At 25.9% G+C, this 21,288-nt stretch overlaps 3 protein-coding genes across 4 annotated transcripts; 2 read left to right on the top strand and 1 right to left on the bottom strand.

The window, feature by feature from the left end:
* The first annotated feature begins 17,373 nt into the window (after positions 1 to 17,373).
* LOC132942015 (uncharacterized) lies at positions 17,374 to 18,561 on the top strand. Of its 2 annotated transcripts, none has more exons than XR_009664214.1 (3): positions 17,374 to 17,421; positions 17,724 to 18,188; positions 18,266 to 18,561. XR_009664214.1 is itself a non-coding variant. In XM_061010299.1 (3 exons), the coding sequence occupies exons 1-3, from the start codon at positions 17,733 to 17,735 to the stop codon at positions 18,406 to 18,408; spliced, it is 438 nt and encodes a 145-aa protein (XP_060866282.1). In that variant the 5' UTR covers positions 17,683 to 17,732; the 3' UTR covers positions 18,409 to 18,561. The 2 variants fall into 2 exon arrangements, 1 of the variants encoding a protein (XP_060866282.1); XM_061010299.1 differs by lacking the exon at positions 17,374 to 17,421 and having other exon boundaries at positions 17,683 to 17,910; positions 18,072 to 18,188.
* A 49-nt stretch (positions 18,562 to 18,610) lies between these two features.
* On the top strand, positions 18,611 to 19,821 carry LOC132940607 (uncharacterized). The gene is made up of 4 exons (XM_061008328.1): positions 18,611 to 18,623; positions 18,714 to 18,788; positions 19,086 to 19,742; positions 19,811 to 19,821. The coding sequence occupies exons 1-4, from the start codon at positions 18,611 to 18,613 to the stop codon at positions 19,819 to 19,821; spliced, it is 756 nt and encodes a 251-aa protein (XP_060864311.1).
* Positions 19,822 to 20,067: 246 nt separating this feature from the next.
* On the bottom strand, positions 20,068 to 20,915 carry LOC132942014 (uncharacterized). The gene is made up of 4 exons (XM_061010298.1): positions 20,851 to 20,915; positions 20,675 to 20,788; positions 20,397 to 20,582; positions 20,068 to 20,322 (listed from the first exon to the last, which is right to left on the bottom strand). Exons 2-4 carry the CDS (start codon positions 20,786 to 20,788, stop codon positions 20,068 to 20,070), a joined length of 555 nt encoding a protein of 184 aa, XP_060866281.1. The 5' UTR covers positions 20,851 to 20,915.
* Positions 20,916 to 21,288: the final 373 nt, after the last annotated feature.

Raw genomic sequence — 21,288 nt, 5'->3', positions numbered from 1 at the left:
AATAATATTAAACATACAACTTAAGATATATGTATGTTCTAGATATTTTGTATAATATATATATTTATAGATTATAATATATTATGCACAAGACTATATTTACATTACAATAATATGCTCAAAATTATATTTATTTAATAATTAATATCATCACGCACTGTGTGATTTCATAGAATCGTTCAGCCGAGCCGAACCCTCGTTTCCGGAGGAGTTAACTGCCAGTTTTTCTATACAGCTTTACGCGTTGTGACTAGTATATTCCGATCAGTCAGTTCTAATTATAATCAACAGATGTACAAATTATATTGGTGAAAAAATAAGAGGTGAGCAAATAATAAGTTATTTCGTATTTATCTTACATACTGCTGCTGTAATCTTGCGCTTTGTGAAAATAAAAGTCATCCAGCCGGCATAATAGCAATCTAGCCGGTCTGTAGTTGTCTGGAAACACACACACACACACACACACACAACACTTGATATACAATACATGTTACTGCAGTTAAAACACAAGTAGGTAGAAAGGTATTTAGATTTTTGCCTTGTGTACGTCGACAATTTATTATTTTACCATACAGTCAGCCCTGTTTGCGGCCTGCACTTCAATGGCGCATATACCTACGCGTTATTACAAGTGTATTATATTATTATATTATAGCATATACACACAACACATACATTTATTTATTCACCACTAAAGCAGCTGTGTCTCGTTAAAATAGTATCGCCGATTATAATGTAATCACGCGTGGTTTAGGTACCTATAATGATTGTTTTTCACATGTCTACCAGTAACGTGTACGGTATAATATAATTGATACGTTAAACAATTATTAGGAAAATATAATATTTTTTGTAAGCCAAATTTGCTGCAAATGCGTTCGATAGAATCCTAAAAAAAGAGGAATTAATTGATGCAACCGGTTTTCTCATATACCTAATAAAAACTAAACTATGTATAATATAATATAATAGACATTAAAGTATTACAAATACGAAGTGATGTGATCAACTAGTACACGTAATATTTATACGTTATTAATATTATTATTACCTATTAGGATTTAGAATTCCTATAGCTAATAGATATGAGGCATGATATAGGTATTTGCATCTTTACCCTTCATCGTCAAACGTCCATGGCTTTTAAATAGTATTAATTTTGGAACATAATTATAATAATATATACCTACCTATTTTTATGTACCTACTAAAGTGTAGTATGATAATATTTTATTCCATTCGTAATTTAACTGGTTTCTTTATTGTGCATATTATCTTAGAATCCACGAGGGAATAATAATAATACGTATAAAAAGAATACTGGTTTTTAGATAAATTGAGATTTATTTTTTCATATTACACAATAGTAATATAGTTACTTAATTAAAAAAACTCTAGATATTTGCTTATTTATTTGGGAAAAAACATCGTATATTGGGTATATTATACCTAAGCATATACTTTTGAAATGGGCTATACAATTAAAAAATATTCAGTTGAATAAATAAGCAGAGTAAGTATTTAATAATTTATTGACATAATATTACTAATATTCCATTGTTCATTAATAGTAGTTTTTAAATTGTGACTAATTTGGTTAGGTAGGTACTTACTTTATTTGTCTGTTCTTACCTAAATTATCGTACCATCGTCAAGTGCAATTTATTTTGCGTCATCATTAGATGTTGTTGAATACATGCCATATAAAAATTATACTAAGATTTTTAGTAGGCAACCATAACTTAAAAATCATAATATTTATGAAACATAAAATTATTCAATTAGTACTGTCTATAATATATTATCTACCATTAAAATACGTCAATATAGTATAGTAAGTATTATTATTTAAAAACTAATAATTACAACCAATAAGAGAGTATAGTATATTATTATGTAGGTATATAGTAAGTTTATGTTTAACAAAGAAGAAAAAATGTATAGACAATATCAACATCGATGATGAATTAAAAATTAGCTTCAGTCAAAATAATGGTAAAATCAAAATAATTTAATAACAATACATAATAAATTAGTAAGTACCTATAATAGTAATACGTAATAATATAATATTATGTTACGTTTAAAATATTTAGGTACCTATATAATGTATTAAGTGTTTCTTGTTAGTTTTTAACAATGTGATTCCCGATGGGGTGAGAGACTCACTGCTTAGATAAGTCAACCTTTTGGAATCGTCTCCTTTTTTCCTACCTATCCTTTATATTATGACATATTATCACTATTGAATACGAACAAATAATATTATTTTAATAACAATTACTAAATTAACATAGTTTAATAACCATTGTCCACTTTTCTTATTAAGTTTAATCTATGAAATAATAACTACATCTTTCAACAGCCATTTTTTCCAACAATAAATATAAATATTTAACAGAAATTATATCAAAATATTACAAATATTTTTTATGAGAAATCGATGATATTAAGTGTGTGAAAAATTGTCAGGTACCTACTTTACAATAACGTATGAAAAAACACAAATTTACATTAGATAATTTACTTATACAAATTTCTTTAGAATTAAACTTGAACAATATTAATAATTCGATATAATTCTATTAAAAAAAACTTATGATAACACTATAACCTCTAACTCTTTCAATTATATTCTTTATATACTTATTATAACTATGCATATTTATCATGCAAATTTATATAATAATATGTAAATACATTATTATAAATTATTATTTTCAGTAGCTGATTATTAACTACAACTTTGGATGAAAGATACTGATATATCTATATATAATATCAATGGATTGTCACTTTTCGAAGTATTGAATGATTATGTGTACCTAATATTATAATAATAATAAATAATGCAAATAATGCAATGGAATTCTCCTTATATAGTAATACAACTCTCTAGGTCTTTCAGTGGTTTTCTAGGTTTTTTAACCGTTCTTGGACATTTTGGTGGATATTTATTTTAATTAAAATTATCGAAACATGTTGAAATTAAAATTTAATATTGTTGTAGACATTATAGTTATTGTTTAATTCTTTGTAATTGTATTATGTAATATGTAACGCGTTCAGCTAATATAATAATTATTGTGATTAGCTGTCAATGGCTTGTGCTATTTAAAGTGAACCAATTTTCTGAGAATATTACATCTGTAAAGACTTTGTTATACTATTATTGACTACCTAATGTCTTGTATGAGTATTAAAGAATATAATTATCATCCTTTCAAATACAAAACATAATTTTTAACATTTTTTGGCTCAATTTTCAGTTGTCAGGAGAAATTCATCTCAGTGGATATGCAGTACCTATTTTGAAAAATACAATACTTTGGAATCTCTACCTTTATTTTGCTTCTTAGCTTGTATTGTTATTTACAAAATATCTACTCCATTTCAGTACCTAGATATTAGCTTAGTATTATTTTCAAAGATCATCCAAGATGTTCACATCATTAATAACACGCAATGTTTTTTAAAAGTATTTTACTTGGTTTGATTTAAAATACATGAAAAAAGTAACTAGGCAATATCTATTTATACTTTAAAAACTAATATAAATTAATAATGTATAAAGCCATAAAGTCAGTACATAGACAATTTATTATAAGTTTTAAGCGTTTAAAAACAATAACAAAGAATTAAAAACAAAACATTAATCCTGCGTAGTTAATGATTCAGCCAATTCAAAGATAGACATAATATATACATTTACATTTTAATGTTTTCATTCATCATTAGACAATTTTATTAGACACGTGATGAATATATTATGTATATCTAACAATTATTTTAAGCTTAATATTGTATATTACTTGTTAAATAGTTTTAATTTATTAACCAATTATATTATTAATTTATATTTAATAATAAAAAAAAGTTTAAAATAGAAAATTAGATCTTATAACTTCCGTCTTACATATTTAATATTTATTTATTTTTATCCTAATTGGTTTTTAATATTTACAAATATTTAATTGGTGAATAAATTAATAATTTAATTTTAAAGTTGAACACAATAATTATAGTAGGTATCATTTTTATTTGTATCTCATCAATCCAGCATTCCTGCGTTATATAATACCTATTAGTTGGATTTTTTTTTTCACAGAGTTTATACAGATTATAATATTTTCATTCTCTCTTGGACCATGCCTCGTGCAAGATGTTTCCTAGAATTGAAATTAAACACGAAAATAACTTACAGATATAACGCTATAAAAATATCGTAGTATTATTTTCGACCAACGAATCGTGTCACAGTCTAATATTATGAAATATATTCGGACCAATAATAATGAATACAAATATAATTAAATACTTATTGTATATAAAATACGCATGCTTTCAAAGTCCACGTGCAGCAAATAAATGGTTTTTACTTTGTATACGATAATTTTACTCGGCACGTGACAACTCCTGAAGCTATAATTTTAGGGTGACCAGTGAAGTGAATAAATCAGGCATGACCAACCTTCAAAGTTATTGATCTCTGATGAAAAAATAACTTTAAATTAAAATGTATTTATGCCAGGTTCACTGTTTTTATTTAAAACGCATACCTACCTAAAGTTTTCAAATTTGTCTCGTGAAATTTAAAAATATTAGGTATATTAATTGTCTTTGTCTTTGTCTTAAACAATTATTCAGTAATTTAAAAATAATAACCTTGTGAAATAATTACTTATTATATATTATACGTATTTCCATTTGAATTTTTTATGAAAAATATTAAATATCCTTACATTTTACTAAAATTTAAACCATAAGTAAATTGTATTTGGTATTGGCCAGCAAAACGAGTACAACTCATACCGAACCTCTCAGTTAAGGGGCCGTATATATCGCATACGGAATAATTATAGCTACCTATTAATTCTAACATATCGTAAGGTGTCCAAGAAATTCAATTTTTTTATTTAAATGGCCCTTTTGTTCTAAATTTCTGATTCCTTAACTATATATTTAGGATTCTAAGTGTTGATATGAAATAGTTGCAAAAATAAATACAAATATGAAATAATAAATGGTAATACGATCCGTCAAAAATATGTTTTGGCAAAATTTAACGTTGATAAAATTAAATACAATTTTTATAGACATTAGATAGCTGAGTCATTGAACCTATGACTAATATTCAAAATAACCTTCATCAATCATTACACATTTTGGGTTCCATTTTCGTAATGTTTCTTTATGTTAGAGCGTGTGTGGGTATCCAATTTGAACACTAAATCGTCTGCACTCAGTACTCAGATTTATCACCCACTGTATGTTGTTAGAAAATCCAACTCGTAACGGATCGGTATATAGAATAAAAGAAAGATCAAAGCAGCTATATAATGGTCTAAATGGTTAAAGACGCGAACGTTTTATAATATGTATAATAATTATTTTAAATTTATGATTATAGTCTTGTCGTATATGGACTTATGAGCAAGTCAGTGGGTTTCTACAGCGATATATATAAAAAAAAAAATGATAATATCACTGTAACAAAATAGTGTAAACTGGCATCGAACACGGGCTCAAGTGTAGATAGAATGGGTTGAATCGTTTATTTCTTTTTCCGATCTTTCTTCCTACGGATCAAGATTGGATCGAGAACAAAGGTATTTCACAATGTTTTTAGCTATTTATTTGTTTTCTGTTGTAACAAATATAAGAATTCTGTGGTACGCTACAATAATTATGTAAAATATAACTTTATCAATTTTTAATGCTATAATATACATTATGTATAAATGTATACGTGCACCGGGCAATAATATGTAATATTGACTAAATTAATTTCAGTCACAGAGAAAATAACAGATTATGAAATGTTTAAAAGACAATTAATATAAAAGAAGTACTTTATATGAACACTATAAAACGTGATACAATTATTATTCTCTACATTATGTAACTAAACCTCCTACATTAAAGAAATAACTTTATTGCAGTCTAAGACTATAATGTAACATGTTATATTAGTATAGTTGGTACATTAATAATTAATATTAACTAGGTAATTTCTTTGAATCTAATTATAAATAAACAACGCATTAAAACGTAGTCATATTTTCCATTGTTTTTTCCAACAATATGATTAAGTATGTCAAATAGCTATAACTTATAACATCTGCAATATACCTGCGGGCAATCTACAACCCATAAATTAATAGAATTCATGTTTAAAATTGTTATATATTCAAGTCTTAACTTTTAATGACTTAATAATTAGTTATATTTTGAAATAAGTTTAAAGATTTTTATGCTTATATAGAACTATTCATTTTGAAATAAGTATTTGGTAGCATTATATAAATCATAGATATTTGTGTAAAATATATTTTTCTTGGTTGTTCATATCAAATAAAAATTACCTATATTTGATGTTCATGTAAGATAATATATTTATATTGATAATTTATTGCAATATCACCATTTTATTGAGCAAAGAAATTAATGTTCATTTGTTTTACAATTATGTGTGTTGTTTAGTTAATTTTTTAATTTTTATATTACATTTTTAATTTTTATTTTTTTATATCTGTCATCTTCTTTTAGAGCTGTAAAATGCTTAGGTTTTTGACTTTAAGGGTAATTTGTGGTAGAAATTTGGATCTAGTTTGTATTTTGGGTGATGAAAAGCAATAAATTCCTATTACTTTTCAAAATAACAGTGAAAAACAAATTAATCATTAAAAAAAACGAGAATTTTTATGTAAAACTAGTTTTTTACTAAATTGATCTCTTTTTTTATGTAACTCTAAAATGAATAACTGTAAGGACTGACATTTTCACTAAATATTAGTATTTATTAAACATAAAATAATTTTCAAAATATTTTAAATCTTTTTGTGTTATTTATTAACTTTTTTTTTTAGATTTCTTCTTTAAATATCACTAAAATATTTTTAAATAAGTCAAAAAACTACACAATTTAATACAAGGTTTTTCATACTTTGTTATTATAGGTATATTAGCTATTAGCTATTCATATACATTGAGTAATATTATTTGAACAACATTTTTTTTTTATATATGGTTAATAATTGGCGATAAATAAATTTCTTGGAAATAGTTGTACGAGCATTTTTTTTTATGAAAAGGATTTTAAACATTTAAAACACCAATAAATGTTTTTCAAGGTATTAAAATAATTTTTAATATAATATTTTCCCACTCACGTTTACTTGATTAATTCTTGCACTAAATACACACAAATAGTATAAAAACTATTAAATACATTTTCATTAATCTGGCCGGAAATAGATTATAAGTATAGTGTTAGGTACTCAATTTAATTAAAAACTGAAAAATTAAATAATATAATTTTGTTTAATAAGGTTTACAGTATAAAATCAAACATTATTTTATCAGTGTAGTATATACCTTTGCAAGTTTGTTTGATATTATTTTTACAACTATATACCTCGTTTATTAAATTATTATTTAAAAATATATAATCATTAATCATATATCATGAATGTACGATGTGTCTATAGCCTATATATTATATACAATATACATGCTATAAAATATACAAACTAATAAACTATGCAGGTACATTTATAATTATACATATAAGTATAATTAATTATATTTTTTTTCGTTTTCAAATTTCAGATAATTATTACAATTTACAATGTATTACTATTATATATTAAATATTAAGTCAAAGCATTGTTGTTATTCTCTAAGTAACAGTGGTGAGAAGAATACATTTCAATATTTCTTCACGGTAGGTACCTGTACAGTTTTTTTTTTAAATTCAAGTGCTATCATCATGACACGTTGATAAAATGCCATAGATATAAAAATATCAGTAATTAATATAATCAAATATACAGCTGAGCTAAGGACAGTATGGTACAATGCATAAACATGATTTTTTAAATATATTAAATATTAAAATAGTATATACCTATATAAATAAGAACACCCACTGAGTTCTAATTGGATAATTTTTTGTTAATTTTAATTTTTAATCAAGATAATATTATATATGCATTTATATTTAAAATATTATTTAATAACTTGTTTGTCTGTTAAATTGTAGCGTAAATAATTTAATAAAAAAAAAACCATCAAATAATAGCACGTTTTCTTCTAAAAATTCATAATTTAACACATGAAACAATCGGAAAAATCAAATTTATTATATAATTTCAGCTTAAAATATTAAAATCAATAAATTATACATTTTGTTTTCTGAATATTTTTTTTTTACTGCAGGTTGAAATACCACTTATTACTAATATAATATATTTTTTTTTATTTATAATATTATGCCACTATTTAGTTTAATCAATAAACGTCATACCTATATACAAATTAATGAAAATACGTTTATGTATAGTGCAATAGACTTGGAAATTGCCGAATCAAATGTTGCGCACATATACTACTTGGGAGTCAGTTATTGTTTGTTGCTTTGTTTTTCAATCACTATAGGGTAGACTCATATGAAATTCATTTTGGCTCATGAAAACCTAATAATATAATATATATATAGGTATATAATATCATATAAAAATCCCATTGGTTACAGAAAAACAATTTGATTTGATGAAAATGTCAGAGATTGTTTTTAAAAAGATCAGAAAAGTTTAAAGAGTAGTTTAGACCAAGGTAAAAAACATTAAAGTACTATATCCAATCCACAACAGGTAAATTTTCCCATATACATGGAATTAGTTCACAAAGCCGAGGTACATCGATGCCAATTTGTCTATAAACTGAAGTACACTAAAACACATCGATATATAGCATTGTATTTTTAGTTTTATTTTTCACGGGTGAAATTGGTTCATACAACTAGTATGAATGTATGATATATATTGAAAAGATGATTATCTTATCTAAGAACACTCATTATTTCAAAAAATTATAAGTTTTTGAATTTTTTTTTTCATAGGTACCTATTTTTTAATAAGACCACTTGAAAAAAATGTTTTGTTAATGTTATATAATAGTTTTTTTAATTTTCTCATTTATGGATTAACGACACAATTTTTACCTAACTGTTAAATGTTCCAAGGCTAAATGTTTAGTACCCGTTTTATATCGATACGTCTTAAAAATCAAATATTTTGTGGGTTAGGTCCAGGCACGCCACTGTACACTACTCATCTAAACTTCAAATACTAATAACTAATTAATAACTGGTTCTGTATCGAAATACTTAGAAACATATTTTGCCTCTGACTAAAATTATAAATACAATAACATTTTGTCATTTAAAAAAGTTAAAAAAAATTTAGTTTTTAAAGACTTATATACTTATATTTTAATACAACATAGTAATATGCATCTATAGTACACATACTTATTACTCGTAAAACAATAGTATAACCTTTACTGCTCCCATAAAGTTTAGTCATTCATTACGTTTTAGATATGCGTGATTATTCCCAGACAAAATAAAATATAAATATTGCATAACAATATAATATAATTTGTACACGGTCTGATGAATCATCTACAAACCGTACGTTTTACGATCCATTTTTACAAACATTATCTTATACCTTATCAAATTATATTTATTTAAAATTTAAATAACAGTAAAGTTCAATGCACAGTTACATAAAAAATACATTGTTACACACGATTAGGAATGAAACTTCAATAGATAAGAGCATATTGAAAAATATTTGATTTAACTAATACAACCTTTTAAATAATAAATACTTATTAGTTATTCATAGCGAATAAATCCAATACATCATATTATATAGCCATCTAAGTTTCTAGTTTTATAGTAGGTACGTTAAAAAAAATTAAGTTGAGCTTTCATTCCAAAAAATACCATCAATTATAATTATTCCAGAACATCATTATACAATATTAATATTAAATCTATTTGAGTTTTCAATAAGAGTATTAATATGTATATAATATATTAATTAATTTATCTTTAGTCGAGTTATTATTATTAAAAAAATTGGTAATATTTATCAAAGCTTTAAATTTGAACTGAATTTTTTTTTATATAAATTACAAAATAAATTTGATTGTTGTATGTACCTAATTCAACGTGATATTTTCTTCTTATTTGTATAGTATGATACTTAGAACATTGAACTTATCATAACTATAAATTCCACACGGTGCCTATGCTGTCATCATGTGAAATCACATGATTATTACTCTCATTATTATCAGTCCCTTATCGGTATATATTTTGAACCTGTCCATCTATTTACTTCACCACCACTAGTTAATCACGCTATGTACAAACATTTTTCATTGATATGAATAATTTACCTGAAAAAATGCATTCCATTCTCAAAGATACACGACTAGATTCTCACACGTCAACCTAACCTTACTAAATATGTATCTTCATCATCCGACCTTAAAAAATTAAAAACCTTTCGATAGACAAATCTTTTATTAGTGATATAATTTGAAAAATGAACAAAACTTATTATAATGATTAATGACACAATGCAGAATATAGGCAACAAAAATATTCTACGCATTTTTTCGATAAATATTTTTGTAAATATCTTGCCACACAAAGCCTATTTTGAATTACGTTTTACCCGACATTAATTTTATACCCGACAACAATTATTATCTACAAAAATACAACTGAACGATCGAAAATTAATGAAGTCAGAAGTACTCGAGTAAAATCTAATAATGTTCGTTTTTCAACATTAAATTTAAATTATATTATAATACAGTAATTATACACCCCTAAAATAAATTATATATTATACATAGTATAGTACCTACTTATAAAACAAATTAATTAATACAAATTTATTAAATATTATTCAATTTTAAGATTGGCCAGGTTAGGGTTAGGTTAAAAAAATTTTACACTCTATAATACATTTTACCTCTATAAAATTGCATATTATGTAATTAACATATTTAAGTATTTTTCAAACATGATTTGAGTGTTTGTCAAAATGTACTTTCAAAACTGTCTAGCATTAAAAACAAAATAAAAACTAAAAAGTGTATTAGACTGAAATGTCAAAATTCTGTAGACACTGAAAATGTGTGTATATACACAATTATATTTTATTATATACGTAAAATAAAGATGAATTATAAATGTACACATACCTACAACTTACAAGTGAGCAAATTTTAACCAGTCGACAAATATTAATTTACGCGGATAATTAATAAGTGTGAATGTTTCAAACTATCGAAGGTTTAAAGTGAGTTATCAATTTTATAATCATTATAGCCTATAGGTACACTTATATAGGAACCTATACAAATATTAATTTTATATTACTGTCTTAAATACTTTCAACGTTTACATTTATATATATATATTTTAGAGTATGTTCTAGACACTATTATAACCAAACTATTAATTGTATTACCTGCTCATAAATATAGTACTTATATATCATTACTATTGTCTGTATTATTATATTATATTAAAATATTATCAAACAAACATATTTTTAAAAGATAAAATTACTTAAGTTTGTTTTACGTCCTAGTAGCTTTAGATAATAAAAATGTATATTTTAAATTTTAAATATTATGATGGAAATAATTTCAGAGATCATCTAATTTTTCCATTGGTTGACACATATTCTTAATATGATGACTAATATTCTATGATAGATAAATGATGATTCAAAAAATAAATTAGATTTATCATTTATCGTGGGAAGTTTGTTTACCCACTTTTAGGTATCAACTCAAAATCAATAAAAGTGATCGATTATTTAGAAATCCGCCTATATAGTTCTTTCTAATTATTTTTGATTTAAAATACCTTATTCCGGTGAATTTTGTTTTTTTATCTTGTCTAATAGTTTTAAAAAAATCAAATTTCTCAGATCGTCTACAGCGCGTATGTCTCAATGTCTGCGTAATTTCAATATTTTGAACTATTATACTATTTGTTTGATCCTGGAACATTCTTGTAGCCAAAAATTTGGTTTCATGTAAAAAACTAAAATAGAAATCGTTTATATAATATATTTTATTCTTTCAGTTTATCATAACCTGTAAAAATATAAAGCAATACACATATATAATTTTTAGGTGCCTGGCTTGTCTTGATTAGTTTTATAAATGATGAGTACCTACGAGCTACGACCTACCTATCCAAAAGAAAATAATTAAAACAACGTACAGCATTGTGACAACATTTGAATGTTTATGCTATTGTGTACTGTTTGATTCGCTTAGAAGGAAAAATATAATTTTGTTATAAAAATGATCGATGAAAAAAATAAAACTCTATAAGATTTACATAATATATCAGCAATATTTATATTTATTTATATAGGATATAACCACAGGCTATGTGCGACCCATAATAAATAAAAAAATAATAACAATAATATACTAATTAGTGTTGGAATGTGTTTAAAAAAAACTGAAATAATATTATGTAAATATTTATAAAAAAAATACATTTTAAATGTTTAAATATAAATTTCAGTCTAAAAATTAAATTCTAGTACTTATTTGATAAAACTTAATTGAATTAGAATATTAGATAAATGGTATTATCTAAGCATGTAGGACAATATAAAAATATAAACACGTAAGGTATAAAATATTTGTAAGTATTTCCGGTTAAGTAGACACCTGCTATATAATTCTTTTCAAGGTTTTTATTGACATGATAATGTAATTTAGGAATTATTACAGCATTTACAGGTATATTTTTAACGTTGATAATAATATATAGACTGTAAATAATAATAGTCACTAAATAATAAAGCCATTTTATTATAAGTATTATATATTATATTTATATAATATAGCATCAATAATATTATGGTCTGGTTCATAATTTAATAAAAAATGTATTAGATATAATACACTAATGTTCTATAACACAATCGATTATTTGTAATTCAACACTTGATATCTCCATAAAATTCCTTTTAAACTGACATAACAGTTGGTTTTTTTCGTTGTCTCAAAATTCTCAATAGTTCGAATTTTTTTTTCATTCTCCTTGAACCGAGAGTTGTTAGATGCAATAATATATAATCCCAGCTGCAACTATATATAATACTAGATGTATACATATTTCAATAATTATTTCTGTTTGAACTGATATACCTTGTACTAACAGTGTACACTATGAGTTATTTAAAGACTAAAATAGTTTTATCGCGTGTTATACGTGCGGTCTTGAAATTTTTTTTATAATTTGAAACATTACAATATAATTAACGAGTAGGTATACATGAATTAAAAATTGTGTTCTTTTTACTTTTTGTGTAAAACGATAATAATTATCAACAGTAAAAAATAATAACTACGTAGAAACCATTTAAGAAAATCTATTGAGACACATATTTAAAAAGAAAATGGATTCACGAAACCAGCAGCAACAATTCCTTATTGTAAAGCTTTATTCGATGCAGACCGCCTGTACCGATGAAGGCAGACATAATCATAAGCCCGGATTAAGGTTCTAGGTCACTTTGTACGGTCAAACATTAAAAGTGCGAAACGTGGACATTTTGTACGGTCAGGTAAAAATGTACATTGCAGAACGCGGATACTTTTTACTATTATTTACATAAAGTATATATCATAAATATAAGCTATATTCCTAATATAAGTAGCATAATATATAATAGAAATTATTAAAATAGAAAATTTAAAAATAAAAACTTAATTGTTATAAAATATTGTTTATTAATATAATCAAAATGATCAAACAATCAATAATATGATTATAATTCTTAATTGTATTATATTATCAAAAGTTATGTTTATATAAATTAAAAATGTGTACAATATAAATATGTCAAAATGACAAACAAAATATAATATTGAAAAAATCTTTTAAAACTTCATGTATAGTATAATATGGAAATATCTAAAAATAACGAATAGAATTCAATATTGCATATATTTACAATATATACCTTATGTATATAATAGTACAAAGTGTCCGCATTCTGTAATCTAAAGTTTTACCGGACCGTATAAAGTGTCCGCGTTCTGCCATGAACATTTTTACCCTACCATACAGTGTCCGTGTTATGCATTTCAAACAATGGACCGTACAAAGTGACCGTTTACCCCGGATTAAGGATCAATTGAGCCCCGGGACACCATACACTTAGTGGCCCCCTTTTCAACGTTAACTTCAAAATAACCGTATAGTTACATATTGATGACTTTATATTATTGTATAATTTTTTACATAATATGTCATTGTACACGGGTTTTTTTTTAACAATTATGGATCGATGATATGGAATTTCGTTAAAACGAAAAAAGACGTGTTTCTTTATTTTTGACAGGAAATTGTTTTATAACGCTTTTAAACACGCAGTTAACCACTGTATTTTTTTTTATGGATTCTGGTAAAGCTTTTTTTCTGAATAATTTGACAGTCAAATGATCAATTTTGGTTCGCTAGGTTATTAACTATATGGTCCTCTAAAGTTTAGTATAATATGAATCAATACTTTTAACCGAAATACCTAATTTACAAGAGATAAATAATTTTTTCTTATGACTACCTTTTTATATACTTTTTTTTTTTCAGTTTGCAACCGACGGCGCCGCGGGAATTGCTTTCGCATTACTTCCGCGACGCCGCACCTTTTTATATACTTAAATAGTTAAATACGTAATCTAAAATGCTCAAAAAAAACATAAACAAAATTGTTGGCAAACATAGTTGATTATTTTTAGTAATTTATCGTGATATAAAATTGAGAACAATTTTATTTTATAATTATCAATAAAAATTTACCTACCTACTTAAATAATTCTTTTTTTTAAAACTGTGTTGGATGCGTTAAAAAATATATTTTGGGGATAAAGATGGCCCCCCTTTATCCGGGCTTGGACATAATATACAATTGCAGCACATTGTTATTATTATTTGGCTACCTGTGGTTTCTTAATATATTTGAAATACGGCTTCAGACTACTTACTACTAAGTACTAAGTACCGACATATAAAGGTTTTGCTCCTAAACTCTTGTAGGGTTGAAAGTCAAGGTATGGATGCATACTTAATATCCTATATATGAGAGCAGAGTATAACGGAAGCACTACCATTTTCCAGATTATCGATATCATAATAATATAAATATATTTTATATTCTATATATAAAGGGCGATCCATTTAACGAAACACTTATTATTTCAGAACATTTTACTTTTTAAAATAATTAATTTACATAATTTTAAGTCGTTACAAAATTATATTCATGGAAAAAAAAATATTTTAATATTTTTTATTGTTGTTATTTTTCAAGTTTTTTACTCTTAAAATATGACAACTTTTTGTTTTAATTTCATATTCCAGAGTGTTAGTAATAAGTGTTAATGATATTACAGTTTTTTAAATCATTATATCGTGGTAAAGAAGAACTAATAGAGTCATATATATATATATATCATACATTTTAAAGGCTGATCTCACGCATATTTAAGTAGTTTTTGCCTTTTTTTTTGGCATAAGCTATTTCTGGTCCTAATGTAGTAATTCGAAATAATATTATGTAGTATTTGCTCCACCTGCGGCATATTAACGAGTACCTACTAAGTGCCTACTTGTTTGATATATTAATTAATATATAATTATTATATACATAACTTACATACAAACTTGAAACTATACAGACAAAAATACAAAATATATATAGGTAACATGTAAGAGATATATATGATATATTTGATATACATCCAATTCCAGCTTTTTAATGACGTACGACCTGATGATAGATGTTGCAGTCATACTGATCATGGTTATAGGTAAAATGTTATAAATGTATAGGTATGGTTTATTATATACTAGTAAATAGGTTTTTTACATTACGTTATACGAATACGAGAGATGGACGTGCAATCATGTTTATTCACCATGATATTATACGCATTATGTCATGGAAAATGCATTTTAATTCTGACCTAATTGTTATCACGAATACTTTAAGTATTAGGTACTACGCGTGTACATAAATTAAGAGCATTCATCGCGCGATGATGGTGACCCGATTTCGTTCACATATAATTAGTATCAATATTTATAGAATGGTATATACCTACATATTGTAAAATATCATTTAAGTGAATACGTGTGATGTTTTTGACGCATTAACACTCGTTATCATTTAAGTAAACTTTTGAGATTTTGAAGAAAAAAAATTAAACATTAAAAATAGTGGTACAGGGTACATTGCTCTATACATTGTACAAGCCACTAATTTACTACTTATATAAGCGTTTAAAGTTTAGATTTGAGGAGTGGCAATGGCAGGCGAATGATGATACACTGTTGCACTGCACTATAACTATATATAATAAATAATAATATACTATAGGTACGAGGTACCTTTACAATATTATATACACAGTACATGCGTAAACTTAAAATTAAATAGTTATAAAGAATTAATAACAGTAGTATAAAATAGACAATTCAAACACACAATGGATCACTGAGCCCGCCGCCCGGCCGCGTACGTGTGCGAGATATATATTACCGTTATCACTTATCATATTATCACTTATCACTTATCAAATAATATATCCGCGCAAGACGTGTACAATTTACAATACGACGGGAAAAAAACTACAAAATAATAGATCGGGTGGAATAGGGAATAGGTGGGTCGTGGGTGGGTAGGTATAGTCCCTATGGTTATAGGTATTAGGTACCTACCTAGATAAAGTATAGGAGTAAAGTATGACAATGCTACACGACAACTCATATGATGTCACAAGTTACTTAGTGACAACATATTAAATGATAAAGTAATAGAAACATTAATAATTGTTGTATCATCTGAATCAAGAATAATACAATATTCGAATATTAACGCTGTACGCTGTTTAGGCGTTTAGCTGATACGCTCGTATATTTAATATTTAATATTACGAATTATTATATTTTTGTATACGTAAACAAAATGTTAAATGACAATACGTACGCGTATTGCTACATGGTGATAAGATACCAATAAGTAATAACAGCGTATATTAGGTATTTATTTTTAGAAATGTGTTTCCCTGTTCCCTCGATAAAACTAGCCAGCAACCACCCTACCCGGCCTATCCATTGGCTTCACGATAATTATTAATTATTATGAAATAACCAATAATCGGTTAGTGAATTTCAGTATTCCACACTTTCCACTAAAATACTAGATATTTTAGTGAATTTGTTATTTTTCATTTGTGTTATTCGTCAGTTGACTGTTTGATCTACGAACTTCAAATTATTTTGTATGCGTCTATGGCAATTTTGTATTGGTGAAATTAACTATCACTTATTAGTTATTATTATTCAATTTTCACAGTTACGTTTTTATTTTTAATTTATTAAAATATTTCATTACGTCATATTAAATGTATTAATATGTTATATTTTAGTTGAATTATAATAAAAAAATTACCTATTGTTCATTAAATAAGTGTTTAATCAACGTGCAGAAAACAACGTCTACTCTAGAAGTAAGTTTCATTGATTTTAAATACTTGTAGTTATAGCTAACTATATAATATATTAATATTTATAAGTTATACTAATTATAGCTATATAGATTTTACATTTTAAGTTAATAAAATGTATTCATGCATTATGCATATTATTATTATTATTATTATTATTATTATGTAGGTATAACATAATTAGGTTCAATGCTTAATTTCTAAATCAAAATAAAAACTAAATAATAAAACTGTTCACTTTAAATCAGTTTGATTTATATCATGCCAAAAAAGAAGCATATTTTATTTAAAATTTATTTTTACAGATTAGTAATATGTCGTTATTTAATGAAACTAACATCTGTGCTTGTGGTAAAATAAAAGGTTTAATGAATAGTACAAATTGGCTAAGACATACTAAATCGTGCAAAAAACGAAAATCAGTACTTTGTACTGCAAAACTGAATACATTTTTTAAATCTTCTAGACTATCAAATGATGTTTCTGACAAAGGTATGAGTACTTTTTGTTTATTATAATTTAGTTATAAACAAGTATTATAAAATAAACTACTTTTAACTAGCTATTTCTACAACTCGCTCTTATATTAAATCTTACATTATTGAAACTGTAGGTACCTATAATTTTGTTTTTATTAATATTTATTTTTTCAGTTGACAGTTCTAATTTGAATACTGTCAGTAGCATATCAAAATCATCAATAGAAATGGATGTTCAAGGTTCAAATACAAATAATACTATATTATTGCCTGAGAAGTTTAAGATTATAGGTAGATACATTTTATTTATTTTTGTATTTTTATTAAACTATTTAATTACCTAATAATTTATGCATTAATTATTTTAGTTCCAACATTGGAGGTTGATTTAAAGTCGAACGAGGAGTCAAATGAAAATGAATCTGAAGTAGCTATATCTACTACACTAATGGCTGAACCAAGTAATTTATATATTATATTTTTACTAATAAGTTATACCTATATTTTATAATTTTTTTTTTATATTTCTGGGGCTTGGGTCAAAAAGGGCCAATGTCACTTTTAATCACTTTTGGGAAATCAAGAATAAAACATATTTTTTTTTTAAATAATTTTTATTAGTTTTATTTTTCATTGTACAAGTAATTGTTTTTATGATGGATGTATGTATCGTTAACAATATCGAATCTGAAGTAGCTTTATCTACTACACTAATGGCTGAACCAAGTAATTTATATATTATATTTTTACTAATAAGTATAATACTTATATTTTATTAAGCCATTTAATTAATAATTTATGTATTAATTATTTTAGTTCCAACATCTGAGGTTGATTTAGAGTCAAATGAATCTGAAGTAGCTTTATCTACTACACTAATGGTTGAACCAAGTAATTTATATAATATATTTTTACTAATAAATATGATTATAATTATCAGGGTAGGTAGGGGGTCAATGCAATTAGAATTTCACTTAATTTATTTTTATAACACAATACACATTATATAATTATATGACTATATTATTTTAGTTAATAGGTAAAATATTTTATTTATTTATTTTTATTTTTTTTTCATTATAGATAATATGATCGAAAATGTATTTGAAAACGATCCAGCACAATTTTCGTCAAAAAATTTTCAATCAAATGCAAATATTGCCTATGAAATTGTTTCCAAAATATTAGAAATGGGACCATGTCAACCACTTCCAACAGAACTTCCTGGCGGTAAATATCCAGTTATAAATGGTCATCGATTTTCACCAAAATTGTATCATAGAATATTACCTTATGGGACTGTAACAAGACGGAATTGGTTATCATATTCTAAGTCAACTGAACGTTTGTATTGTATTGAATGTATACTTTTTCCTGGAAAGGGTAAAAATGCTCCTAATAAAGCTTGGGTTATTGATGGTTATAAAAATTGGAGTACTTGTACTAACAAAATAGAAAATCATGAAAAAACTTCAGCACATATTTACTCTTCACTCACACTTAAAATTCGACAATCATCCTTACCATTGGTACCATCTATAGCTACTAAAAAAAATGAAGAAGTTTTCATGAATAGAGAAATGATCAAAGAGCTGATTGACATAACACTATTTTTAGGAAGACACAATATGGCTTTTAGAGGGCATAGGGAAAACTGGCAAAATAACATGTATGGCAATTTCAAAGATTTATGTTCTTTAATATCAAAATTTTCCCCTGCAATGGCAACTTATTTCAGTTATCAAAAGCAAAAATATAAAATTAATCAACGTTCTCAATACTCATTTACTTCATGGCGCCGACAGAATGCGTTGATTGATATAGTGTCAAATTATATAAAATCAAGTATATCTCTCATTATAAAAAATTCAAATTTTTTTTAAAATTAATTTAAATTTTTGTATTTCATTGAGGATTAAACTAACCTATGTTATATTTATAATGTATTGTAATAAAATATGAAGGTAAGATCTAGGACGTCTCGGGTTTCTGGTGTAGACATCTTAATTATTATTTCTAGTTATTTTAAGTAAATTACACTTACAGATAGCAGTTCAATAAAAAAACGTTTTGTTTTTAAATAAAAAAAAATGGTTGGGTGGGTAACTTTAGATAGTTGCATGTGCTCTCAAGATACCTCTGTGCGCCACTGGACTGCCATTCATTTATCTCAGATTGTCGAAGGTGAAAATACCACGCCGCCTACAACATCCAGCGGTAATATATCTGGTGATATTGGTGAAAACGAACGAAGCCATTCGTCCATCTGTGATTGTCGTAGCGGTGAAGGCGAAAATTCCATGTTTTCTATCAGGTTCAACGCGTATACCTCCGGTGTTGTAGGTGGAGAAGGCGTTGCAGGTCGTCTAACTTGAGATAATGTACTCTGTGACTGTTGTTTGGGAAAGAAACCACTATCTTGAGTCTAAATAAAAAATTATTGTTTATTTTAAATTATATTATATTGAGTCTAAGACATAATTTTTATTTAACACTTACCATATTTGAATATCTGAAGGGGTGACGCTGCGGGGATGGGCTAACGGGCATTGATTGCGGACTAAACCAGTTAAGCATCCACCATGGTCTTTGTCCATCTTGCATACTATCATCTAATGCCGGAGCAATGGGCCTTGGGGTAACGGGCCTTAGGGTGACGGGTCTTGATGGCGGTCTATTATCCCGCTAAAACCAGATTATGCACATTTTATAAATAATTTAATTTAAATACAATAATAATAATAATAATAAATATTTAAAAATATATATATACTTACTAATACAAATGTCCTCTCTGGTGAAATAAAAAAAAAAGGTGGAGTCGCTGCAAGATCCCTATTGTAGCTATCCCCGTTAAACCACGACAAACTAGACGACGAATCATTAGGCATCTAAAAATCGATTTATACGTAAGTCTTGAATAATGTGAAAATAAAAAAAAAAAAATACTTACGTCTTCCAGGCGAAAGATGCGATAATCACGAACAAAATAATAAATATTGCTGGTAAATAAAAGTCGTATTTATAAAACTAAGAGTATACTGAGCTGACGAAAGGCGCAAAAAGTATAATAAGAAAAATCACAACTAACTATATAACCGCCGTCGCGACATATGGTGCCCATTATTCGTATAATTCCACGAAAACCTGCGACGACTTGCCTTTCCATAATTCCACGAAAACATTGACGACATGCCTAAGGGATAATACACATCTAACTATATGTATAGTCGCCGTCACAACATATGGTGCCCATTATTCGTATAATTCCACGAAAACCTGCGACGACTTGCCTTTCCATAATTCCATGAAAACATTGATGACATGCCTAAGGGATAATACACATCTAACTATATAGCCGCCGTCACGACATATGGTGCCCATTATTCGT

The sequence above is a fragment of the Metopolophium dirhodum genome, chromosome 3, assembly GCF_019925205.1.
Source record: "Metopolophium dirhodum isolate CAU chromosome 3, ASM1992520v1, whole genome shotgun sequence".
Classification (NCBI taxonomy): Eukaryota; Metazoa; Arthropoda; class Insecta; order Hemiptera; family Aphididae; genus Metopolophium; species Metopolophium dirhodum.
This window is presented reverse-complemented; position numbering and strand designations above follow the sequence as displayed.